The sequence below is a fragment of the Prinia subflava genome, chromosome 19 (assembly GCF_021018805.1).
Source record: "Prinia subflava isolate CZ2003 ecotype Zambia chromosome 19, Cam_Psub_1.2, whole genome shotgun sequence".
Lineage (NCBI taxonomy): Eukaryota > Metazoa > Chordata > Aves > Passeriformes > Cisticolidae > Prinia > Prinia subflava.
Window position 1 is genome coordinate 2,974,456 of NC_086265.1, and position 26,097 is coordinate 3,000,552.

A 26,097-nucleotide genomic window follows, 5' to 3' on the forward strand; every position below is an offset into this window, starting at 1 on the left:
GGGGTAACTTACGGCCCGAGCTTGGTGGAACTGGGGAAAGGACGCTGTCTTGCGCTCGCTCCGGCGAGCACTCAAGGAAAACCAGCGACGGGAATTGTGGAAGCCCCGCGCGCGCGGGGCCGGCGGCCGCCTCTGGATTGTCCCCGGCGCGGGCTCCTTCCCGCCCGGCACCTCCTCCGCCGGTCCCCGCCGGGGGCGGCTCGCTGTCCCCGCGGTTCGGAGCCGTCCCCTCAGCCCCGAGAGCCGCACGGGGGTCCGATCCCCCATCCCCTCCCTCACGCCCGGGCCACTCTTCCCGCCACCCGCCGTCCCCTCACGGCGCCCGCCCCTCCCCTCCCCGCCGGCCGCGCGCGTGCGCGGAGCGCGGGCCCCGCCGGGCGGGCGGGCGGAGCCGAGCGGAGCCGCCGAGCGCAGCCGTGCCGAGCCCCGCGCAGCCCCGGCATTGTGCGGGCGGGCGCCCCGACACACGGACCGAGCCGCCGGCCGCGCCGAGCGCCGCGTTCCCCGCCGAGCCCGCCGCCCCCCAGCAGCATGTCGGGTCGGTCGGTGCGGGCCGAGACCCGGAGCCGGGCGAAGGATGATATCAAGCGGGTGATGGCGGCCATCGAGAAAGTGCGCAAATGGTGAGCGGGCCGCGCCGCGCCGGGACCCCGCGCCCGCGTCCCCCCGCGCCCCCGCCGGCCCCGCGCGGGTCCGGGGCTCGCCGGCGGCCGCGGGGGGCGGGGAGCCGGCGGCACCCAGCAGCCATTTCGCTCCGGCGAGTCACATGAAGGCGGCGGCGGCGTGTGAGGGCGAGAGGCGGCTCCATTGTGCGGCCGAGCCCCCTCCCCGCCGCCCCCCGCCGCTCCCCGCGGACCCCGGCCCGCCGCCCCTCGCCGCGTGTCCCGGGCCGGGCGCTTCGGGCATGGGCGGGCGGCGAGGTCGGGCCGGGCGCCTCCCGCCTCCGGCCGCTACAAAGGGCCCGAGGAGCGGGCCCGGCGTGGCTCCGCCGCCCGCTCTTCTGGGTGGAAATAGCGCTCGGAGAAGTGTTCTGGAAAAAAAGAAAACACGCTAAGAATACCCCTGTGAAGCTCCCGAGAGTTTATTTTTTGTCGTTGCCTGTTTATGTGTTGATTCCACCTCCCAAGTTCCCGGGGTTAGCGCGTAAAAGCGCAGCAAACCCGAGCGCGATCGTCTCCCACCGACGCTCCGGGAGAGAGCGCGAAACTGCCCTTGGAACCTCTCTTACATCATAAAATTAAAGGTTATACCCCGTGTGAAGTAAGTCCCTTTTGTTAGGCCTTCAACGCGTTTTGGCATTTCCCCGCTTTTGTCTTTTTTTCCCCTGCTTTTGTTCGAAAAACCCACACGAGGTGTTTAAACAATACAGCAAAGCGATCGCCGCCGTGCTCTGCATGGTCGGTCCGGGGCTTTGGGATGGCATAAAGAGCCGTGCCGGTGTGACTCAGGAGTGAATCTTTCTTCCAGCAAGTTGGCTGAGTGTTCAGCATTCTCTGTGCATGTATCTTAAAATACTTTCTCTAAACATTTGGAACCCACGGGGAAATCCCTTGCGTTATTGTTACTGTGCATCACTCGGCCGGTTTGAAGCTTTGAAATCAAGGGGGGCACTTCTATTGTCCTCCTCAGCTAACGCTTTGTTTTCGGTAAAAAAAAGAGCGAAACACAGAATTGAACGTGTTCGTTGTTGGGGTGAAAGGGATTGTTACATTTTAAATGGCCTTGAGCACACGAATGGTGTGAGCTGGACAAAGAATCGGGACGTGCGTCCAGTGAGGCAGGGCACGGGATGGGGATTTCAAAGAATCCAGCCTTTGTGTAGGAGCGGAGCAGCCCCAGCTCCGCGGCTCGGGTGGTTTCAGGAACTCTCTTCTACTCGGGTGTTGTTTTTAAGTGCACTTTGCTGACTGCTGGGCCGGCTTTGGAGGGTCAGAACAATGGGCAGCGGTGTGACAGGACTTTTGTTCCAGCTGGAGCGTGGTTGGATGTGTGGGACTGTTCTGTCTGTAGGTATTTCATTCATGAGCGCAGCACGCTCTCTTTGAATCCTGGTTTGTGGAATTCAGAGAGGAGTAGAGACAGAAGCTTGGCCATTCAACAAAATACCTCATTTTTTTTTTCTTGGCAAGGGCTCTCTGCCATCATGCCAGTTGCTATGGCTCTTTCTGTAAAACACAAATCTTATGGTATAAATAGATTTCTCTACATCTTAACCTTCATGATAGACAACTTGCTTTAGAAGGTTCCTGTACAGTCTCACAATGTTTCTGTTGATTATTGTCAGAAGCATTGATACGATTTTTTATGCGTGCACCTCACAAGTATTCACATAAAGCAATTTTCTTATTTTTAAAGGAATCATACTTTGAAGGTGAATCTCATGGTTACTCCCCCCCACTTGCAGTCAAATACAGCGGGAAATTAGGTGGCGAGATTCTGTGTTTTGTGGTTTCAGTGTTTTGAGAAGACTTGGCTTGTTAAATTGAACTTTCCACACTAGCAATTCCTGCATCTTCAGCAGAGCCACATCGGCAATTTCCAAGTGTGCAGTTCCATTTGCATAATAGGAGCAATTTGTTGCCATCCACAGCTCTTCTGTGGAAATGCAGCCACTGAAAATTAAAATACCTTGCGTCCAGAATTTCCTAGTTCAGAGTTTTGTGAGACTTGTGTGCTCGGAGCAGTGCGTGCGAGGGATGGGCAGGGAGACAGACTGTGGCTTTATCCAGGGTATTATCCACCTGTGCAAGTGTGCAGCACCTTGGTGTTTTCTCAATCCCTGTGCTGCCACGTCTGTGAATGTGCCTGCTGGAAGGCAGCTTCCATCAGGGCAGGCTCTGTTCCTCAGAAAATCAGTGTTCCTGGACAGCCAGCGCTTGGATGCAGGTCCCTGTCTTTCTCTGTTCACAGAGCGCGTGGCACTGCTGGTTATTGCTGGAACTTAGTAGTAAACAGTGAAGTTGTTACGTTTTTATCTTGAGATTACTGTAACCTTATCTCCTTTGTTTAAACCACCCTCGTGAATGAGCATCTGTTTTGGAAAACACACAGCATGTGGCTTGCAGAATACATGGTTGCCTTGTGTTTGTGTGGCAGAAATGTTAAATTTCCACAGTAAGAGAACAGTTCTACCTTTCTTTAACAGTACTTAAAATTCTTCTCTCAGTCTATTTTAAAAAATCCTGAGATTATTTTGTCTCAATGATTGCTAGAGGATTGGTTTTTTGTCTTTCAAGGTTGATGGGTACATGTAGATTCCAAATTGGCTCTCAAGAAGAGAGTGGCAAAAACTATTGTGCTCTCAACCAGCATTAGAAAAATGCTGAAAAAAACCTTGTTTTTTTGTCAAAGTCTGATTTATTAAATGAAGGAAAGTTCAGACATCTACTGAGAGCCAAGTAATGGGCAGGAGGAAGACATAAGTGGTTGGATGTCTTGAGAGGCAGTGAAATAATTTGCATGGGTACATAGCACTGCTGGACTTTAGGACAGCTGTGCAAACATGTCAGGATGGAGGTGTGGAATACCTGGTGGGGATGGGTAACCCTGCCTTTAGAGAATGCCCCAGGAATGGGGAAATCCCACTGTGTTGCCTTGCCTTTGAATTGCAGTATTTCTCAGGAGTCCTTTGACCTTTTTCTGACCCATCAAAGCCCTGATCTAGTGATAACACCTTAGGAAGAAGAGGTGAACCTGGACCACTGGTGAAAGTACCTGGAGAAAATTGAGGGGAAGAGTCCCCAGGGGCTGTGGTACCTGGTGCCACTGGCTGGGATCGTGAACTGTGGCTATTTGGGATTTCTAGGCAGTGCTGCTGCAGCTTTTCTGTTCACTGTCTCCATTCAGACTTGCTAAAATGCTTTTATGTGGTATGTAATGCTCTGAGATGGAGCTTCTGCAGGTTTAGCTGCTCATGCCTCCTTCTTGAAATAGGCTTTTGCTCTGAAAAGGAGTCATGACACAGAGCTCCTTAACATGATGTCTTTGGAAAAAGGCTGTTTGCTACTCCCAGATCACCTCCCTGCTTTAGCCTGTGTTGGGTTTTCTCCTTAGACTGTATTTCAAGTAGTGGTGGTTGAGTAAAAACACCCAGTGTATGTGCAGGAATGCACTGAAGTTCTGTAGTGGCCCAAACACGCTGTTACTGTTCTTTCTTTTTTTCTGGCTTGTGATTATTTCTTTCTGAGCCAGGCTGTGCTCTCTGACTTCAGTGGCAGCTGAAAGGTAGAATTTTGGCATGTGTAAGCCACGGTTCTCTCTGCTGTGAGCAAGGTGGCCACGTGGAACCAAGCAGGACTTGCTTTAAGCCATGTGCACTTTACAGCAGACTCCCCAAACGTGCTGTACTTAGATAAACCCAGAGAGAAGGTGTCTGTGACCACACGTCCTTGTCCAGTCTCTCTTCATGGCATTTTATTGTATTTGCAGCCTGGTCAATAAACACCACGTGTGTTTGGGGCTCCTTCACGTTAGTCACTAGACAAACATCTACTCAGCAGTGGGCGTGCTTGGAAAAGCAAGCCCACACTTCAAAAAATCATTTTCTGTGCATCTGACAGCACTTTTTGTGTATAATAATGGCATATTCTTTCCCATCCCCTTTCTCTTTTGCTTGATCCCACAGGGAGGTCATAATTCTGTGATTTTCACCAAACTCTGTTGCAATGCAAGTGAGTGTGATGTGATAAATTCAGCATTATGACGTCACTTCGTGATCACCAGCAGAAGATGGGGTATGTGGGAGCAAATCCGTGTGTAAACGCAGATCACTGTGATGAATGGTAGTGCTGGGGAAAGGCCAGACAAGTGGGAAATCCTTTCCTTGTGTGATATATTGGCAGTAAAGGCTTTCTGTGTCTCTGCCATCAAACGTTTCTGGCACTCGCTGCTGCTGCAGAAGCTGCCTTGACACTTTCTGTATAAGTGTAATATACACTGTTGTGTTTGCTCACCCGTAGATTACTTTTATGTGTGGAATCTGATGTTCATCTGTGGAGCTTTAGTGTTATTAAACAAAGTATAAATATATTTGAGAGTCTTGGGTTATTTAGAATGGGGAATTGAGTATATAATGGTGTAAGTTCTGAAATATTAGTATGCCTCAGGCATAAGCACTGAAGAAGTGTTGGTACTAATGGTTACCCTTTGTACCCTTGGCTGTCCTTTAAATGCTGCACAGATATAGTTCAGAATTTAAAAATGCTTTTACACGATTTCAGATAAATGTAAGGGTTTGTTTCTGTTGCACTGATTAGTTTCTGAATTTACTGTAACTAAAATATTGAGGATACTTCTCAGTGTGGAAGATTAAAAGAAAAAATACGATCACATATATTTCATATTTACCATTTTCTGTTGTTGTTACTCCTGAGTCATTCATGGAGGAACAGGAGAACTTTGAATACAGGCAAAATGGGGTTTTTTTTGTAAAACTGTGGAGTTTATCAGCTAGACATGGACAAGTAAAGCTGATAATTGCCACATTTTTAGCTGATACAGTGTCAGATTGATGGTGTTCTGTTAGCCAACTTTTCCAGTCAACGCAGAGATCAACCTACAGAGAATAACAGAGAGTGGTGCAATATCAGATATTGCTCAGTCATCACTTATCAGAGGTGGAATTGAGTGATGGGGTGGAATTCTGGTCAGGATCTTGGGGTGGGTGGGTGCAGCAGACAGGAAAACAGGTGAGGAGATTATTGAAGGTTTCACAACAGACTGAGCACAAGAGTTCAGGAGTTCCTCGTTCCTATTCCTGCACTGGGCCAGGGAGGATCTGCTGGGATTTGTGCAGCATTTCCCAAACCTGCTGCCATGGGCAGCAGCAGTAAATTGTCAGTTCTCACGGAGTGGAAAGGAAAATCCCTGATCAGCAGGTTGGGATGGTGTCTCTTTTAATCTAAAAGATTAAAAAGTGAGAATCAGAGCAGAAGTGGGTTTGGGGTTTTTGTTTGCTTGTTTGGATTTTGGGTTTTGTGTTGAAACGGTAAGGCAGTAAATATTACAGATAATACTCTAAGCTTAATTTGCAATAAATGTCATAAATCTTGAAATTATTTTACCCTGTTGATCTTAAATGTCTGAAAGTCATTGCGTTTCTTTGTTAACAAATTTGTGTTTGTGCTGCCAATGCTTTTATTAAGTTTTAGAGGAGGTTGTCTTCTTTTTTTCTTATTAATACTTTCATGGTCTTAAATTGTTAATACTGTAAATACTTACACATGTAAAATATTTGCATAATAGCACTGTGATGTTTTCTTTTTAGCCATAAGTGTTTGCAGGACTGGGATGTTGGTGTACTTCCATCAGAAAATATTCCCATTGTTGTCTGAATTGCTGTGTATTGAAATCAGTTTAAAAATCCCTAGAGCTGAGGGTTATCAAAACTTGAAGTGGTGCATAAGAAGCTCAGAAGAGTTAAAATGTCAGGGCTAACTTTAATACTAGAAGGAAAAAGTTACTAATATAGGTTTCCTCCTGTGTTCTACAGTCTGTCCAGTGAAGATGCTGTGTGAGGCTGCTTTGAGATGCTAACAGGTATCTTGAACTTTTGGTTTTCCAGTGCAGCATCTCTAAGTAATATTTTGCTGTAGGAAAAGACTAAAATCTTGATTTTTTAAAAAAGCATTTATTCACCTCTCCCCACACCCAAAACAAAACCCTAGCCGGTTTTATTTCCATAATTTCAAAGGTTTCTTAAGTAGAAATAAATCTAGTTTGTCTTGTATCCTTAAAAAACCCCAAATTATACCATGATCATCTCTTCACAATTAAGTATGCTCTCATTATTGACATGCCCTCATCTCCACTGTCATTTTTATCGCATGTAGAGCTCCAAATTAGAGTGAAATTGGATTTTGACATACTTTAGCCACCTAGTGTACTCAAATGGCTGTGTCTAAACACATTGAGGGAACACTGCTCCATGAAGAGCAGTGGGAAAGAAATTAATTTGAAATAGTTTTGGACTTCAATTAAAATATCATTATGGACAGAGCCAAAATGTATCAAATAGTCATATATAGTTTAGTTTTGCTTTTTTCTTAAACAGGAAAATGCCTCTTTTAAAGGGAAGATATAAGATTGGCTTTAGTAGCTAAAACAAATAGTCAGGAGGATATTTGTGACATTTGTACAGTGTGGCTGCTTTTGATTCTGGAGGCCCTTTCTAAAAATGGAGCTATCACATATATATAAATATATATTTGGAGTCACATCCAGCTTTTCCCATCCTGCAAAGAACATTTTTTATTTTTTTAATCTATAACTGGATCCTAAATCTATTATTTAAATGTGTTTATGGGAAGGAAAAAAAAAAAGAAAAGGCTGAGATCTCATGCCAAATTAATTTCAGATGTTCCTGAATATTTAATGGAATCGGTCTTTGTCGTTAACTTTTAATCGATCCATTTGCAGAGCTGCATTGCAAACCCAGGAACCAGCAGTGGTAATCTGTGACCTGAAAACTGATTCCAGAAACGTGATGAAATTTCTCTGGCATTGTGGACCTGCTTTTAATCCCTGACGTGCAGAGCTCGAGGAATGCATCCCTCAGCTGAGCGTTCCCCTCCATCCCCGCCCTGGGAGCAGCCCCGAGGCAGAGCCGCCCTGCAGCCACATTTCCTTCCCCGTCTGTATTATCCCCACTCACACTGGCAGGGGCTGCCCACAGCTCCCCAGGCTGTGCTTTCCCCTCTCTGGCAGCCCCAGCCTTGCTTTTCCCCAGGGCTGGGCTCTCCAGAGCCTGGGTTCTGTAGTGCTCCCTGTAGTGTTGGTCCTGCGGCTGGGATTGCAGAGCTGCGTGTGTCAGGGGTGTGGAGTGAGCCAGCAGCAAATTTGTGCCCCCCAGATAAACCTCAGACGATCAAAACGCATCTAGATTTCTAATCCCATTAAACAGCTTCATGACAATCAAAACACACTGGTCTGCCTAAGCCCTCTTCTGCTGTCTAGAAACCTAAGTGAAAATTGTAGGCATTCAATCTGCATTTTCAATTGCTGTTGTTCTTAACTTTATCTTTAATCCAGATCTTATTACTGCTACTGCAGTTACTCACCCAGTCAAGTAACAGCCCTGAGAAATCTGGAGGTTAGCAGTGCTCTAGCAAGTTGTGAAATGCAAAGAACAATTTGCACAATGCAGCGCTAAAGACGATGTAATAGAGATCATCCTACTTAATAGCCTGTTTAAATCCTTGACAACTTACAATAGTAGATCACTCTCTTCTGAATTGAAGTTTAACTTCTCCTGCATTGTAATTTTGTAGGGAGAAGAAGTGGGTGACAGTTGGCGACACATCCCTAAGGATTTACAAATGGGTACCAGTAACAGAGCCTAAAGTGGATGATGTAAGTATCCTGCAGTATCTTGCTTTTTCCAGATGTAGATATTCCTGTTTAGGTAAAGTTGAAAGAAATATTCTTCCATTTTCATGGAGCCTTTGAGCTCAGACTGGTGTGGGTCTTGCAAGCTCCAGGGAGATGTTGATCTCTACAGCAAGTGATGTTGATGGGTGAGTGTGTGACAGTCTCCCTGGAGTCAGCTGGGATCAGTTCTCAGATAACTCTTAAACATGCAGCTCAAACTGAGTGTGAAACCTTCCTCGAACTAACTGGGAGGCAGGGAAGGAAAGTTATGACATGGATTATTTCTCCCCTCTTTCTGCCTGGTGATTTAAAGAAAGTAGCTGGTTTGGAACAGGGCAGAGAGAATATTCTGTGTGTGCATCACTGCTGATTTGCTCAAAAATAGATGGAAAACAAAAACACTGACATGAGTGTAGGAATATCCTATGGAGCTGGGATCACTTGTATTAAGATGTCCAGCCAAACAATACAGCAACACACTTCTGTTGTCATGTGTGTTTTCTCTTAATAAATGTTCTGTCTGTGCATCCTGTTTATGTTGTGTGCACTGTTTGTGTGGTGTAAAAATAAGTGTAAAAAATCAAAGTCCAACAAGTTATTTTTAAAATGATCGTTGCTCTCATCTTGTAATATTGTGGTAGAGAGAACACTAACCCCTGATACTACAGTAAATTAATGACACAATAGGAAAGGTATTCTAAGTTTGGTACTCTTTCCTTGGGCTGTCATGTGCTTTTTTACTTTACTTGAAATGTGAGTGAAGGCCTCTTTTGGAAGAAAACTTCTGTATTAATAACTGTGTAAAATGGTAGCTTTTCAGACAACACAGTGTCATGACCTTGGCTTACTCAGACTCCAAATTTAAGACCTTTTTTTTTTTATTAGGATTGCTTTAACTGAGTTTATTTCTTTCTGTGCTCTGGTTGCCCCACAGATTTCAGGGACTGTCAGAGTTGTGGTAAACCTCAGGGGTTCTTCAGTGCTTGGGCAGCATCTCTCTGAAGTTACCCCTTGAGATTTGGGAAACCTCTCCATTCTTTCTAGTTGTCAAATGTTTGTTCTTAATTTTATTATTTATAATACATAGTGGGGGGAAATTGTGCTATCCATGTGAGAAGGAGCTCGGGGTTTTGCTGTTGTTCAGCTGGAATGGGTGCTGTGGGACTCGGAAACAGAATTTCCAAGTGAGCTTCTGGAGGAATTTTCAAGGTCATTGCTAGCCAAAGTCAAGTTCTCTATTATGAAGAATGGGTTTATATAATGGTTTCTATGTGCAGAGTTTAATTGTGTTTTCTGAGCCATCACCTCTGGGTTGAGGCTCCAGATTTGCTGAAATTGGGACACTTGTTTAAGAGCAGTTACGCTGGTGCCCTACAGTCATGTTCTTTTTATTTCGAGTAGAGGCTGTTGTGCAGCTGCAGTTGTTGCAAGGTTTCTGTCCTGTTACCCTGGAAGTTCTCACAAATAACACAAGCATGTATATTTTAACAATAAATATCAGGTGGGGATAATTTTGTCTATTAAATTTTGTTGTGGACATCCTTTTATATCCGATTTCATCCACTCTGAAGGATGAGATAGTATATTTGCTTTTCACTAAAATAGGAGTACCTTCCCTATTTCAAATGGAAGTTGTCTTTGATTTTGGTGAACAGAAATTAAATTACTTCCCCCCTCACGTGTTGCTGCTTAGACACTTGGACATTTCTCTGCACTACGATTCGCTTGGCTCTTCCTCCTCCTGGTAGTGGAAAGCTGTTCTGGAACCTCACCACTTTGATGGTTAAACCTCTTTAAAAAACACCTGTCAGTTTAAATTGCTTACAGTCACTTTCAGTGTTTCTTTTGTGGCAAAGGTGTCATTTTTACCTTCAAAAAACAACAAAACCAAACCTGAGAAAGATCATGATTCCTCTAACGTTTCATTTTGCAAAGGGAAAGAAGGCCATGTGCTCTCGCTCTGTTTCATGCATCAGCAACTAAAATCTTGCTTCTCTAAGTAAAAATACTGTTTAGAAATAAGCTTAACAATCTGTTTAAAATAGAGAAAAAAGTCCCTCCAGATATGACTTGTTGAATTTCTTCTCCAGCCTCAGACAGTATTTGGTTGTGGTTCAGTTCCTTCCCTCACAGGAGGACGGTCCCTGTCCGAAAGGGTGGGCTGAGAGGATTCTTCCTGGAATTGGAATTCAAATTCAGGCTTTGAATTGTCTCCTCAGCAGGCAGGATCTCCAAAAGCAGTGCAGCTGCCTCTTTTTCCTGTGAGGCTGATTACGTCACCTCCTAATTGCAAATGCTGCATCCCTGAGCAGGCAGAGATTCCCCACGTGATGGATGCTGTGGTCCCTTCCTTTGTTTTCATCCCTCTGGGCTGGGAGCAGGTTGGGACCTACAGCTCACACAGGGCTCTGCTTGTGCTCTTTGGTTTAGGTCAATCTGATTTTTGTTAATTCATCTTATAGTTTTAATGAAGAAACAGCATTAGTTGTAGAGAAGGAGGTTTCACTTGAGATTGTGAGCTGTTCTTACAGGAGTGCTGAGTGGGGAGGGTTTTACACAGCAATGTGGATTTTTCTGGCTGTAGTCTCATTTGTGTGTGGTGCCTTTTGTTTTTCAGAAAAATAAGAATAAGAAAAAGGGCAAAGATGAGAAATGTGGCTCTGAAGTGACCACTCCAGAGAACAGCTCCTCCCCAGGGATGATGGACATGCATGGTGAGTGGGAGAAGGTCAGACCCAATTCCCCTCTTACACTGCTGTGAAAGTGTAAACCAGCAACCTCAGATTCTGCATGGGCTTAAATCAAAATGGAAAACACCATCAGATACTCACTTGGTACCTTGGACTTCTCTTCTGTGGATGTACTAACTGTTTAAATGCCATTTATATTTGGGCTGCGAGTGTAGGGGAAAAATTGTTAGTGGAGCTAAATAGGAAAGTAAAATTAGAACTGCACTGCACTCAGGTGGAGTTCAGAGTTTGAAACCTCAACAGAGTTTGCTGCATGAAGAAGGAAAAATGCCCCAAAGCCTCAGTGGGATCTACTATAATTTAGGCAGGTTTTGTACTTATTAACTCTCTTACTGATTAAGGTCAAGAGAATTCTACAAGAGCCAAGAAAGTGAGCTCTGGTTCTGTAGTGCCTTCCTTCTGCAGCAGCTTGATGAAATTAACTGCTCAAGAAAACATTTTTTGTTTGCCAGTGAGGCACTGTGAGGTCAATTTTATTTCACTTTAAGTTTTTTTTTTAATGTGACTTTTGAGTGTTAGCCTGGTGTTCATTACAGAGCCGTTTGCACAGCTCAGCTCTGCTTCAGGTTTTTACCTTCTGGGTGTTTGGATAACAATTACGGCTGAGAACGCAGCACTGTTCGAGCTGATAAGACAGGATCATTTTTTAGTGGGTTCTAAATTTTTAATTTCAGTTTTATTTGCATTTGTGTTGCCTCATGGTTACATTTTGCAGTGCTGGCAGCAAGTGTGGTCTTAAGTTAAAAGAATAAGCAGGGCTTTTGCAGATCTGGATTTGTTTTTCATCTCTTTGAAACCTAACTTTTGCTTTGGTCAGATCATTTAATTTTTCTAAGTCTTGATTCTCCCATCCATGAGGTAAATGTACTACTTGCTTTTTTATCACTTATCACCTGTATTTTTAACTGTACAATTTCACACTGTACAGTTTGGTGATAATCTGAATTGACTTCAGGCTGCTCTGGAGAGAGGTGTCCCACCAGCAGCTCTGCGTTCCTGGAGTCCTTTGGATGTAATGGTTGTACAGATGCAGAGGGAGGTGGATTGACTTGTGTTCTAGAAATTTAATTCATATTATTTTGCAGGGCTGGGTTTCTTTAGGGAGCAGGAACTTCCCTCTAGGGTGTTAGTCTGGCTAAGGAAGTTGCACCCCAGTGCTATCCATAAAATAACAGCTGAGCCACTATCACAGGGAGAGGGCACAGGCAGAATATTTCCTGTTAACCACAGATATGTGCTGCAGAAGATTGCTGTGATCCAAGTCTTTGGGGGCTGGAGAAATTCTGGATAATTATCACTTAGAAACAGCTGATACTGGGACTGGATGTTACATTTCACCTTGAAGGTGGTGGTGTTTTTTGGTTTTGTTTTTTTTTTTACCTTCAGGACTCAATTAGAAAATACCTACTTATCTGAACATTGGAGTGATGGGTATTTGTAAATCTGCAGCATGAACTTAGTCCTGTGTTATGTGAGACTGCCACTTTGGATAATCTGGTTTATTCATATTACAAAATTCTGGATTCTTTTGGATCAGATCTGAGTAAAACACTCTTTGTTTTAATGTATAAAATCAGTTAGAATTAGATTTTTAGTAACTGCCTGAGGACTCCTTAGGCTGATGTAGAAAAAAGTTGGGGGTGTAGCGTGAGTCTAAATGATTGGACTGGATCCTTAATGAGCTTAATTATAACATATGTTATCAGGGAACAATATGGAAGAATTAAGGTGTGCTTTGTATCTTGTGAAATCAAGCTTTGTTGTTTTTAATTCACAGATGACAACAGCAACCAGAGTTCAATAGCTGATGCTTCCCCAATCAAACAGGAGAACAGCAGCAATTCCAGCCCAGCACCAGAGCAGAACTTGGTGACACAAGCAGACGGCACTGAAGTCAAATCTGACGAAACTCAGGCAGAGGCAAAGGAGCAGCCTGGTTCAGAAGGTGAGCTGGGAGGGCCATTTGAAAGCCAAACATAAAAAGTTATCCCTTAGTGTGTTATTTATTTGCTTACCCACTTTAAGAACTGGAAAATAACAATTTGAAAGAGATGCTTTCTGAATTCTCGGCATTTATGTGAAAATGGAGCACAATTTCTCTGACCTACTGGTGATCTTTCATACAACTGGAAAGGTCACACTGACATTCAGAGGTCCATTCAGGGAGAAACAAACAAAATACTGGTTTATTGTTCTCAAATCTCAGTCTGGAAAGAGGAAATAATTTAAAGTCATCTTTGTAATGGCTGCTGCTATGTAATCACACAAATCCTGGAATACAGTAGTTTGTGTAGGTCTGGAAGTTTACGCCCTGATGTGACAGTAAAATAGAGGTGAGATACTTTGAAAATACTTTTATAATTGTGTAGATTATAATGCAAGTTTTCTTGTAACCCTGCTAGCTACTTATTCAAAAATTAGCTCTGAATTCTGTCCTAATTTTCTAAAAGCATTACAAGATTCTATTGCAGTTGTGGGCAGATAAAAATACATGTGGGTTAAGGGATTGTTCTGAACCTCACTCTTTAAATGATATTTTGGGTAATTGAAACATGCTCTGTATTTATATTCTTGGAAAGATAACTTTCTTTGTCCTATTATAACAGATAAAAGATGTCCTTAACACCATTCTAACGATTTGGTTGTGGAATTCTTCCCATACCAAAGCAATTAAATTACGCCCTCCTGATTTAGTTCTCCACTCAGTAGATCCACTGACCAATTTAAATTTAGAACTTTTATCTTGGTAATGCCAGAGTCATTAAATATGTTAAGTGTTGTCACTGTTAACTGGGGTTAAAATTTGACAACAGAACCGTCACCAAATTGGAGTAAATCAAAACACCATTTTCCTTTAAAGAATATCTTCACTTGCATATTTAGCCACAGTAAAGAGTAAGGATTTTCTCCTCAGTCTAATATTGTCTGAACTGCTTATGTGAAGCTGTTACATAGCATGCATGTTCCCCTCGTTAAATTTAGGTTCAGGGAAAATCATACCAAGTCCTCTGGATTAGTTCCAGAGCCAGTTATTGTAAAATGAAAGGGATACATAATGGCAAAAAACCCCCTATTATTTATGGAGGGGGTTTCAGTTGGTTAAATGCTGTGTTAAACAATTTATTAAACATTTATCTCCCTTGCTGTGATCAGTCAGAGCCCTGCAATTGGGACATTATTCAGCTGGACAGGGTTAATGACCTTGCATGTCTATCTCATGTTACTCCACTGAAATCAGGGAGGTTCCTGTGTGGTCAGAAATGCTCAGTGAAGAATTCTTAAATAAAACAGGTGGATTCAAAGCATTCTACTGTGTGAGCAAGTCCTGCAGGCCCTGGAATAGCTCGAGGCTTGGTGGTTCAGGGTGTGGATCCCCTTGCCCAAGGCCAGCAGCAGGCTGAGTGTTTCATCAGGAGCAGAGGGAGGAGGACAGTGATGATGAGCTGGGGTGGCTTTGTCACAGGGAGATGGGCACAGGGCCGAGGGCTCCTCAGCTCCACAGCAAAAATCAAACCTCACATTTCTTTGGACCCTTGGGATTTGTTTCTTTATCAGCATGAGGATGCTTTTGTGGTGAGACATGGACAGAGAGAGGATTCTGCCCGAGTTTGCTGGATGTGATCTTTGAGATGCTCATGATGGGCGTCGCTTTGTCTTGAATTCAGAAATGTTTGTGATGTTTTTTATACAATACACCACAAAAATATCCATTACTCACTGGTTATGGCATCTTCATTAACCAAAGCTGTCCAACATTTTGTTCGACTATGCATTTATTTTCATATAGGATAAATTAATACAATCTTCAGGTCAGAGATCTAGGAATGCATTTTACATGCCCCTGTTCCCTGTTTAATTAAATGGGTGCTTGAGTCTTCTGTAAGTCTTGTTTTGAGAGAGAGAGGGGTTTAAAAAAACAACCAACCAACAGAAATAACCAAAAACCAAAACCCAGTGAAAGCTGGAAGCAAGTAACAGCTATAAAAGGCTGGAGGACTTCTTCACACCCGTCCACCAGGATTAAAAATTTAATGGTTAATCTAGTTAGCTGAATTTCTAAATTCTATCTCAAGTGTAGTATCAAGCGAAAAAATGGATTTTAAATATATGGCTGAATTTTGATGCAGGTAACTTTATTCTCTCTGCTTAACCACAGGTTTTTAGATCCATTAGTTGTAACAATTCAGCCTTTTGCTTCTGGCTTAAGGAATTCCCCTGCAGTCCAGACTTGAGGCTGTGCAGGAGCTTGGCTCCCTCTAGGGTCTGATCCCAGGGTCTGTTCTCCAGCAGCAGGAAGGAAGAGCTCAGGCAGCAGCAGCTAGGCTGTGATGCTGGAGTTTGAGCTTAATTCATCATTTTCATACTCTTGTTATGTCTGTTTTCATTAATGGTTACAGTGTGGGTGAAATGGATGTGCTGGGGATGTTGCTGATGGGAAGAGAGAGCTCCTGCTGAAAACTTTCATTTCTTTACTTAAAATTATTTCTTGCTATTTCAGATACCTCTGATGAACAGAATTCACAGTCTTCAATGGAAAATTCCATGAATAGTTCAGAGAAAGCAGAAATTCAGTCCTCTGGAGAAAATGATTTAATTACAGAGGCATCTAAAAACTCTCAGGTAACTTTAAGTGTAATTGTCTGATTGCAGGGATCTTGGAAAAGTTTATTTTTACTTAAAAGCAGATATAAGGAGGACAGTTGTGTATTTCTGTTGATTTCTAAAGTGAGGATGGTAAAGCAGCTGTAGAATATTAAATGTGCCTGGACCTGGCTGCTTGAATCTCACAAAATTGGAACAGGAAAACCAGATTGGTCTGACGGATTTCTTGGTTTCTTAAACCAGACCATGTTTTTAAGTTAATATTAACATTTTATATTGATAAATTGCTTGCAACAAACCTGCTGGACCCTTTGAGGACCGTTCAGAAGTAAAACACCTTGTATAAAGGTAAATGCTTATGGCAGTTAGGAGAGTTAATTTGTGGATGCTTGGGAGTTCACTCATTGAAACACTGGAAAATTCTGGGTGGGTGGGAGGAAGAAATAAATTATCCTTCAGTTGTGCCCTTCAGAGGGCAGGACAAGTGCAGATGCTCAGGCAGAGCCCTGCTCCTGCTGGTTTTCCTGTGGGTCCTCAGTTTCAGTGCACCCTCCATCGAGGCTGTTCCTGGGAATATTCACTGCGGGTTTTAGCCTGGAACTAGAATTTTGCCCTTTGTAGATAACAACAAGTGCAAAGATGTTGAGGTAAGATGTAAGTAAGGAGTGATTCAGGGCAGCACTGGGACGTGTTGTGGCATCCAGGGATGCTTTTTCTCATGCTGGGGAATTTGTTGGTGCTGGTTGTTTGATGTTTATGGTGCCTGAATTTCAGTGCAATGATAACGTGGTTGTTTTTCTTTTCCCCCTCATTAAGGACTCTGAAGGAGTGCCACCTTCTAAAAAGATGAAAGTAGAGGCTTCCCAACAAAATGTTGAAGAGATTTAGACTATAGATTTTTCTGGTCAGTTTTTATGTAAGGTACATCAGTGGGCTTAATTATAGAACAACCTTACTTAAGCATCTTCTCTTGGATGAGGACAGAACTCCTAACTTTTCAAGTTACCAAGCAAAAATCCAAGAAAGCCTAACAAAGGTTTAACTTCTCAGACACTGAAAACTTTTTCCTGTGAAAACAAACATTGAGAACTTTTAAGTTACTGTCTCTGAAATGGTTGGAGTAAACAACTCAGGAGGGGTCTACGCACTGTTTCTAAAGTCAAAATTACAATTATGTTGCTGCTGTATTTTTTTTTCATTTCTCTATTTAACATTGTAAGATATTTAAGGATGGTACAGGTCAGGTATTAGCTTTCATGTGAAGTTCATTGTTCTGGCGTGATGTCTGCTTTTGTTTTGTGCCTTGTGTTCTGAAAACAGTGCTAACTTTTAAAAGTTGTTTTGCAACTGTCTCCTTTGCAAAGTGGCCTATGTTTGCATAATGCCATGTAGTAGGGCTTTTTTTTTTCTTTTTTTTTTTTTGTTTGGGTTTTTTGTTTAGTTTTTAAGTTTTAAATCCCTGGTGCTTAAATTTTTAAACAACTACAAATCAGGAAGCCATTTTCACTCTTGGAGTCCAAGGAGAAAAAGGAGCTTGATATTTTATTTTAGCAGCTATAGTGGAGATCTTTTATTGAATGCATGGCATTCGCAACTGTAAATTTGGTCTTCTAAATACTTAACTTCATCAGAAGTTAACATGATCTGTTTACCATTTATAGTCCAGATCTGAATAGATATTATAACACAGGCACTTAAAATACTTACGTATTAGGTCCAGATCTCTGTACTGGGTACAACTTGCTTTACAGGAAAGTTCCACTATGTACATAAATAGGATCAAAGGGATTGATGCACAGTGAGTTTATTTTCAATTGGTCTTTTTTGATATCATGTTTTCACTGAACTGGATTTATTGTACTGTTTCATTACGAGATGTTTACTTCTATGTTCCAGGAAAATACTGTATTGGGGAGGGGTGAGGGGAGGGTTCCTTATTCTCTTTCAGCAAGTCTTGTAAATAAGCCTTGTTGTTTCCATAGCCCAGCTCCTAACTCCAGTTAGGAACGTTCCTTCTCTTCCAATTAACTTTGAAGTGTGCTTATGCTAAACTAAACTAATCAGAAAGGCACGAGGTAGGTGCAGCTCCCCTCCAATTCCTGGCAGAAGCAGAAGTGTGGAGCCATCTGCCTCAGGTGACGAGGGTCTGGTCTTCCAGGGGCTCTGCACTTCCAGGGAATGATCTCCCCCTTCCATGCACACACATCCACCCACGAGTCCATCCCTGCTGCTGCGCCGGGCCCTTGCTCTGTCTTCTCCCGGCCTGGGAGATGGAACTTGGAATTTAAAATACGATCTCGCGGCTCTGCGTGTAGTTTGTAAGCTGAAAAAACTTGTAAATACTTTTTTAGATGAGAGAAAAAAAGAAAAAAAAAACACAGAAGTTGCTTCCAGTTGATGATGTTTTTTCATAATTAGGTCTTTGTGAAGCTTGTTTAGGTCTGAATTCTCCAACAGTGAAAATGGCTTGCACTTAGACTACTGCATTATGTTTGCAATTACCACTTTATTAGGAAAAATAATAAGGAACTGGGGGGAGGGAGAAGGGGAGGGAGGAGTGGGGAGCCAATACTGACCTTCCATAAGATGTTTGTAGGATTGAACCCCAAATAACCTATGACACTCAACTTCTCCTTTATGTTGAAATAAAACATTTTGGATTTTAACTGAATAAAATTTGATTGCAAATCATTCATGAAAACAGCGTGCTCCCTAATAAGATTTTGGGATTTCTGGTCTGATCATGAAGTCCATTAACATTCTGAGAATAAGGAAATGAGGAGCCAAAAACTGAATTTGCACAATATATGCAATGAAATGGTAGAATTCTCTCTTGAATTGTGTGTATGCCTAAAATGTGGATAACTGGTCCATGACAATTGATTTGTATGTATATTACATTCAGATTTAAGTGATATTTTGTGAGAAGTTCTATTGATATATTAAATGGGCAAATCTAGAAAGATTCAAACTTCTAAATATTTTTGATTTATTAAGTTTTCGTTATTCTTAATGCTAAAACAAAACAAATTGATGCCACCTTTGACAAGCAGTCGTGTTTACTAATCCCTCTCTTCAGGTGCATCGCAGCAAGTTTTTAATTTTCATTTTGTAGACTTTGTTTCCAAGGGAGTAAATAGACTTTTCATGTAGGAACTAATTCCTGTACTTTAGGAAGAAATAAAATATATAAATAGCACTAAAAATACCTCAAATTTTTCATTAGATAGAAGCATTTATTGGCATTATTGACATCAACAGGTTTAATTATAAACTTCTTTTTCTCTCCTGTGGCTAAAGCTCAGAACTGTTCATTGTTCTGTGGCTAACGAGACAAGGCATCATGACCATCTTCCTAGAGGCTTTATTTCTGAGGTAGAAATCCTTTATTTACAGCTTCTACAGAATGCATTCAGATCTTTTATTTTAACCAGAGATTCTAGTGACAACAGACAACTGAACAAGCAGATAGATTTGGGTTCCTTAGACCTGTTATTGTCAGTCTCTGAGGGAAGAGACTTTGACATTATCTGGTATGAAGAAATCCAAAATAGTGTATAAGACTGTTATTAGTCTTTTTTTGAAGTGCCTGATAACATTTATGGGCCAACGGATGTGATTGAACACATTTTAATGCCAGAAAGTACAGATGGGACCAAACCAGAACATGGAATTCAAATCCACCTGGAGTTGGAAACCACATCTAAATCCAGCTTTTTTTGGCTTGGACCTATCTCTACCCAAAACTTGTTTTATGAACTCACTGTAAAAGGGTTTATTGAAAGCATTGAGAGGTGGAGCAGGAGGAGGGATGTAATTTTTTTCAAGATGACTGAAAGTTCTCATGCAGCTGATGTTTTAGAAATAGTGCAAATATCAAGAAGTGCTTCCTTGCTACAATGCTGAATGTTGGAGCTTCAGTTACAAATAAATAAAGAAAAAAAATTTATCAAAAAATATGAAAAAAAAAAAAAAGAAACTAGAAGCAAGCAAGTAATTTAGCTGAGTTTGTGGAACACGTGGGAAGGCCTTCCGGATAATCGATTTACTCAGCCAAACATTTTATAGCAGAACTATTCCTTGGAATTTTTATGCTTGGGAAAGTAGTTGTTAAACATTCCAAAAAGTGCTGGCACTTACAAAACAACAACAAAAAAAATCAACAAGGCAGTATAAAATATCGGTTTTGGGTGGCTATCTTCATACAATAAACATTGTCATGTTTTGGAATGTTCTTTATATCTAAGGGCCTGTTAGAAGGTGTAAAGAATTTTGTTTTCTTCAATACCTAATCGTTTTCCATCTTATGATTTGTGTGTGTGTGTGTTGTACAGCAGTATAATTTTTCACTTATTTATTCCATCGGTAGTTATGGTTTGTACAATGTACAATGGTTTCATTTCAAAATAAAATAAAAAATCACAACATGAATGCTGTGTGAAGAATTTTTATCAGGAAACTTAATCTCAGTTTGGTTTTTTTTGTTTTTTTTTTTCTTTTAAATTTGCAATAAATTTCTGTTTTTATAAATGGTATTTTTAAATGTGTATTCTCTGGTGTTTCATTTGGTAACGTGTGAAATGATCCACCTTTGAGCAGTCCAAAGGTGTCTTGATAATTGTGTGGTGGGGCAGGTGGTGGTTGTAAGAACAGCAAACAGATATGGCCAATGTAATTACAGCAATCTGCAGAATAATTTGGTAATTTAAGATAATTCATTTACCAAATTCCTTGTTTGGTGCTCGTTTAATGTGTTGTGGTAACGTAAATTGGAGGGGGTAGGGAAGGCAGAGTGTGGAAATGTGCTTGAGTTTAGAAATGAGCTCCAGTCTGATGCTTGCAAGGGTAAAACTCCTGAAGAGTTTTGGAAAGATTCTTTACATTCAAGATGGATATAAAGTGTCCAGCTTATTTTTAGTGTTCGGTGTGCTCTGTCCCAGGGTGGCCTGCAGTCCCACAGGCAGCTGCACTGCTCTGCTGCCTCTGGCTCCCAGCGGGGTGAGCCCCAGCCTGCTCCCACCTTGGCTCTGTTTTCTCCCTCACATTTAGCAGGGTGCTTGTAACATCCTCACCAGCCCCTTAAACTCGCTAACCTGGGAAGGAAACAATGTTTTAGTTCGGTTTTTATCCTTCTCCAGATTAGTGCATTAAGCCAGGAGAGGCGAATCGAGGAGTTCCATACGGGCTGGAACTGGAGAGAGAGGAAAGCAGCAGTAGCAGCAAGGCTGTAACTCCAGATGGGTCCCAGGAGGAAAGGTCTCTGAACAGGTAAGGCTTGCCCAGGGAGTGAGCAGCAGCAGCCTGGAGAAGGGCACGGCTGGAGCTTTCCTGGGAGCAGGACAGGGTAAGGAGTGGGCCCAGGCTGTGAGTGAGAGTCCTTGAACTCTTCCCTTATCACTATGGGAATGTTTATCTCCCTGGATGTAGATTCGGGAGGATAATCTCACCACTTAAGTGGTGTGGAATACACTGTGGGCATTAAAGTTAGGATGTGTCTGTTCACAGTGTGTATTAGAGTCGAATTCCTCCTGGGCTAAAAGCCTATTTCAAGGAATTGATGTTGGTCCTTGAAGGTGGTGGCCCATGTTTCAGCTTGCAGTGTGGATTGATGAAAATCAGTGAGAAAAGACAATGAAAAGATGCTGTGGCCTCTTAGTGTTTCCCTGTGTTCCCTGGAATTCCCTGCAGTGGTGCAGGAGAGGATCACTGGCAGCCTTGAACTGTTACTGATCACGTAAATGCTCATCTTAAAAGGGCAAACCAAGAGGTCTGTCTCCAAAATAAGTGGATTTATTTTAAGGGATGCCCCTTTCCTTGCATCTGACACAGGAGAAAACCTTGAATTTGTGTTGTAGTTTAAAGCTGCTGCCCTTTCTTTAAAGGATGGTGTACTCCTTACTCTTCCTAGAAAATTACACTGCTACCTAATGATTTAGTTTTAACAAGTTACCTGTCCTTTCCTGAAGGAGGAAACACTGCCTTAGAATTTAGTGAGGTCAGTGTACATGCTGTTGTCATGGAAATACTTTATACAGTGCTGCTACTTATGTGATTTTTTCAGCTCAGGTTTAGTTCTCAGCAAACTACATGGAAGACTTTTAATAGGTATTGTTAAACCGAATGTTTAGGAATGTTTTAATTTTCTTTTGTATTTAAAATATTCTCAGAATGTCTTGCTGGGTGGCAGCACTTTTTTTTTTTTAAGCAAATGTTAATATAGCAATAACCAGATTTGAAGCTAAATACGACTGGCCTTTTCTTCAGAATTTGAGTCATGCATGATGCTAAGAGCTGAATGCTAGCTTTGGTTTTTAAAGATCTGAGACAGTTCTCACATGATGTGATCATTCCTTAGTGTTGCTTTCATGTGTGGGGAAGTGTTTGACCTCCCACTCCTCCCCTAAACACAGGGATCAGCCTTGATTCCATGCTAATGGGGAATGTCAGATAATTGTATGGGTGTAATTGGGATATTGCAGGGATGCCTCCTCTCTCCTCGCCCAAGACTTGCTCTCAATCTCTTAAGTCTTCCTTGATCTTATTTCTGGTTTAACACACCAGAAAAAGTAGGATTTAATGTTTGGCTATTTAATGTTTGGAAGCTTTTTCCCTCCTGAGGGTGGCTATGTAGAAGAGCCTGGGTGGGTTTTTTCATGTTAAGTGTGAGGTCCTAATGTATTCAGTTGAGTATAAATGCTTTGGAATGTGTGTCCTAGGATCTGACTGCTCTCCTGATCATGGAGGTTTGAACTGCAGGGCAAGTTTGAGATCTTTTCTCTTGACTTTGTATGGGGTTTGTGCTGTAGGATGATGCTCTCTCCCCACACCAGCCCTCTTGCCATGCTTTTATGTTAACTTACAGGATCCATTGCTTCCTTTATGCTTTTGAGAAGGATGAAATCTGACCTTTACTTCCCCTGGAACAGCTGTGGTTCCTTTTTATGTGCCACTGAGCAGGTACTGGGTTAGGTGTGAGCCACCAGCCTGGCAGCAGCAGAAGCTCCGAGTCCTGACCTCTCTGTGACTCTGCAGGTCTCCAGCTCCTCTGGTTGCCGTGGCTTCTTGCAGGCTGCTTTTGGAAAATAATAAACAATTTAGTGTATTAAAGACAATTTAAGTATTTCTAGCACAATCGCTCTTTTAACATTCTTCAGCCATTTTTGGACTGTCCTCTACATCTCGAGTTCCTCATAGTCCCTGAAGTTTTGGAATGTTTTCCATAATTATTAGAGCTGGAGATCGCTCAGTCCAACCCCGCTGCCCAGCAGGGTCACCTGGAGCAGGTGACACAGGAACGCATCCAGGCGTGTTTGGAACATCTCCAGAAGGGGAGAACCCACGGCCTCCCTGGGCAGTTCCAGTGCTCTGCCACCCTCAACGTAAAGAAGCTTTTCATTGTGTTGAGGCAGAACATTTCATGTTTTAGTTTTTAAATAAATAATAATTAAAAAATTGTCCCGCCGCATGGAAATCCCCTCTGGATCATTTAAACCAGCCATCCTCAGAAGGAGCGGGGGACATTGGTGGCACAGGGCAGGGCGGCGGCGGGGCCGCTCCGTCGCCTTTAAGCGCGGCGGGGGCCGGCGCGGGGCGGAGCGGGGCGGTGGCGGCGCAGAGCGGGCGCGGGCTCGGCCGCGGCGGCAGCGGGGCCATGGCCGCCGACGTGTTCATGCGGCCGGCGCGGCTGCTCGGGGCGGCGGGGCCGCTGTCCCCCCGCACGGAGCCCGACGAGGACTCGTCGGACACGGACGACGGCGGAACGTCGCCGGGCGGGGGGCGGCGGTGCGGGCCGCGGCGGGGGCAGCCCCCGGGCCCGCAGATCATCCACTCGGGGCACTTCATGGTCTCGTCGCCTCACAGCGAGCACCCGCCCAAGAAGGGCTACGACTTCGACACGGTCAACGAGCAGACCTGCCAGACCTACCAGTTCGGGGCGGCCCGCGGCGGCGGCGGCGCCGGCGGCCGCCTCAGCATCGACGCGTCCCTCACGAAGCTGTTCGAGTGCATGTCCCTGGCCTACAGGTACCGAGCGGCCCCGGCGGCGCGTCCCGGCCGCGGGGACAGCCCCGGCCGGGCTGGGCGGGGGGACCGCGCCGGGACCGGCTCCGTGTGAGGGGCGGGGTGGCAGCCGAGCGGGGATCCCCCGGCCCGACCGGACCCACACGCGAGGGTTCGGGGCCGCTTTTGTTTTCGGCGGACTTGGGGATCGTGGCGGGCGCTTCCCGCGGGCCCCAGGCCCGTGGTTGGGGGTGAGCGGGGGCTGTCGCTGCCGCCCCCGCCCTGAGGGCTGAGGGCCGGGGTCCCGCTCGCCCCCGCTGGCTGCTGGTGCCGCTGGAAGCCCTCAGCATCCCGCGGCCAGCCTGGGAGCGAGTGGAAGCCTCCGGTGCTAAACAGAAACCCTTAAAGGGCAAAGTGCCCCGCTCGCTGTGAAACCCGGCCAATTTTCCTTTTTCCCCTCCCCAAATTTTATTTTTATAACAAAGTCGAGCAAGCGGGCTCTGTCGCTGTTTCCTTTGTTCCTGTGGTGGCTGCAGCTGGCAGCAGCACTTCCTGGGTTTATCTGCACCTTTTGCTCAGACTTCGGTTGTGCTTTTCATCTCTTCAATAAGGCGTTATATTCCCATTTATCCCCTTTGTCTGTCATCCAAAATGGAGGCAGAGCTGTGGAGGAGAAGTGTTTTGGAAAGATGTGTGTCTGCTCGAGTCTTTTGTTCTGGGTGATATAGCAGAAACCGGATCCAATCTGATGTTCTCTGCCGAGCGTATTTTGGAAGTTGATTAAAAGGGTTGATGGAAAATGCCTCTTGGCATATCAATGGAAATATTTATTTTCACCTATAGGAACCACGTTAGCTTGCTAAAAGAAGATTAACTTTGCCTACCCCAGATTCCTCTATTTAAATATTGCTCAATGAAGAGGAAACAATACAGCTATCTGTTCTATATAGTAGAGAGAAGATGTAATTAAGTAATCCTAAAATTCTGGTAATCTTGGCCAAGAACAGTATTTGTTATTGTCAGGAGTGTGAATCTCAGATAAGGTGTGTTCAACAGTGGACATAAGTACTTTGCATTTACAAAAGAAATAAAAATGTAAGCCTTAATTGAAAATTAATCAATCAGCCTTTATTGTACAAGCTGGGAGGAACTTGCAAAGGAGTTAAAAGGATTATGAAGGACAGAACTGCACTGCTCATGTGCATCTGCTCCTCGGCCTCTATCACCTTTGTTTTATTTTGTGCTTCCACTGGTGTGTCCTTGGGATTTTGAAACTGAGGATCACGTCTGGTGCAAAGGAATAATTCTGTTACATTGACTGACAGTACTGAACTCTGATGTAGGTGAATAAATTGAGCACCAAATTTATTTCAGAAGAAATAAATTTATCCTTCTTGCTGCTGGTAGTGTGAGGCAAGGTGCAGAAATTATCTTCTTAGAGGCTGCCAAAGAAAAGCACATTCTTAATGCTTAGGGTTTGCTGAGTTGCAGCCCTGAAGCATCCAGCCTGCTTACTCAGCAGCTTTGGGATACAATTCTTAAATCTGCCAAACAAAGTAGCTGTAAACTTGGGTCTAAAAAGGATTAAAGTAAATCTGGAAAGTCAGATTTGAGGTGATGAACATGGCTGTGAAATGAGAAATGTCTTTTTATCAAATGATTGAGCCTGGAGGTTGTAGGTCTGTCTGTCCATATTGTCCTCAGGTTGGATTTGATCTTGGCTGGTTTGTGGGGATGTTTTCGTGGCTCTGGCCTCAGCTGTACCTTTCTCATTATTGCCTGTCAGATCCAGCACTGACAAAACACACAGATTTTATGGGAATGTTTTCCGTGCTGCCTTTGCTGGGTAGAAATTCACTCTAGAAAGGAACTGGGGGTGTGGAAACCAACAGCAAAAACTGTAACACAGCGAGGTGAAGATGCGTGGATTTTGCTTTGTGGGGACATGAGCTGCCTGCAGAGCTGGGTGATGCAGCCGTGTTAAACACAGACCCAGGGAAGCTGCTGTAACGGAGCTCTGTGTGTAATATTTATTTACATGTGACACTCATGGTGGTATTGCAGTGTTTAAAGTTTGAAAGAGAAGCAGTGAAAAATGTGTGGTACCCATTAGCTTTGCTGATGGACTAGAAAGCGAAGTTTTTCTAGATTACCTGGGTCATTACCTGGGTCATTACCTCGGGTGGTTTGTTTGGAAGCGACCAAATTTATGCTGGGTCACGGATTCGTGGTGTAACCTGGGCTCTTCTAATTGTGCTGTAAATTTTTTTGAGTTTGGCTTTGTGCTGTTAACGGTCAAACTTTTTATGATAAAAAAAGTTATTTCTGAACACCAGGGAAGCGATTCCCTCATGCCTTTGAGTTCAAACCATCATGATTC

General features: G+C 43.5%; 2 protein-coding genes across 3 annotated transcripts in view; both read left to right on the top strand.

Moving 5' to 3' along the window:
* The first annotated feature begins 358 nt into the window (after window positions 1-358).
* On the top strand, window positions 359-20,150 carry BCL7A (BAF chromatin remodeling complex subunit BCL7A). Of its 2 annotated transcripts, XM_063416315.1 has the most exons (7): window positions 359-623; window positions 4,625-4,733; window positions 8,268-8,349; window positions 10,985-11,081; window positions 12,895-13,062; window positions 15,616-15,737; window positions 16,536-20,150. In XM_063416315.1, exons 2-7 carry the CDS (start codon window positions 4,699-4,701, stop codon window positions 16,605-16,607), a joined length of 576 nt encoding a protein of 191 aa, XP_063272385.1. In that variant the 5' UTR covers window positions 359-623; window positions 4,625-4,698; the 3' UTR covers window positions 16,608-20,150. The 2 variants fall into 2 exon arrangements, with proteins under 2 accessions (XP_063272385.1, XP_063272384.1); XM_063416314.1 differs by lacking the exon at window positions 4,625-4,733 and having other exon boundaries at window positions 361-623.
* A 3,175-nt stretch (window positions 20,151-23,325) lies between these two features.
* MLXIP (MLX interacting protein) overlaps window positions 23,326-26,097 on the top strand; it is a 43,920-nt gene continuing 41,148 nt past the window's right edge. The window contains exon 1 of the mRNA XM_063415666.1: window positions 23,326-23,741. Within this exon, the coding sequence (XP_063271736.1) occupies window positions 23,371-23,741 (371 nt within the window). The 5' untranslated portion in view covers window positions 23,326-23,370. The remainder of the gene's footprint in view (window positions 23,742-26,097) is intronic.

Excerpts from the sequence above, each read along its gene's own strand:
- BCL7A (XM_063416314.1), top strand. The coding sequence starts at position 532 with ATGTCGGGTCGGTCGGTGCGGGCCGAGACCCGGAGCCGGGCGAAGGAT. Across the intron at positions 13,063-15,615 it reads GGAGCAGCCTGGTTCAGAAG|ATACCTCTGATGAACAGAAT; the intron begins GTGAGCTGGGAG and ends TTGCTATTTCAG. Across the intron at positions 15,738-16,535 it reads AGGCATCTAAAAACTCTCAG|GACTCTGAAGGAGTGCCACC; the intron begins GTAACTTTAAGT and ends CCCCTCATTAAG.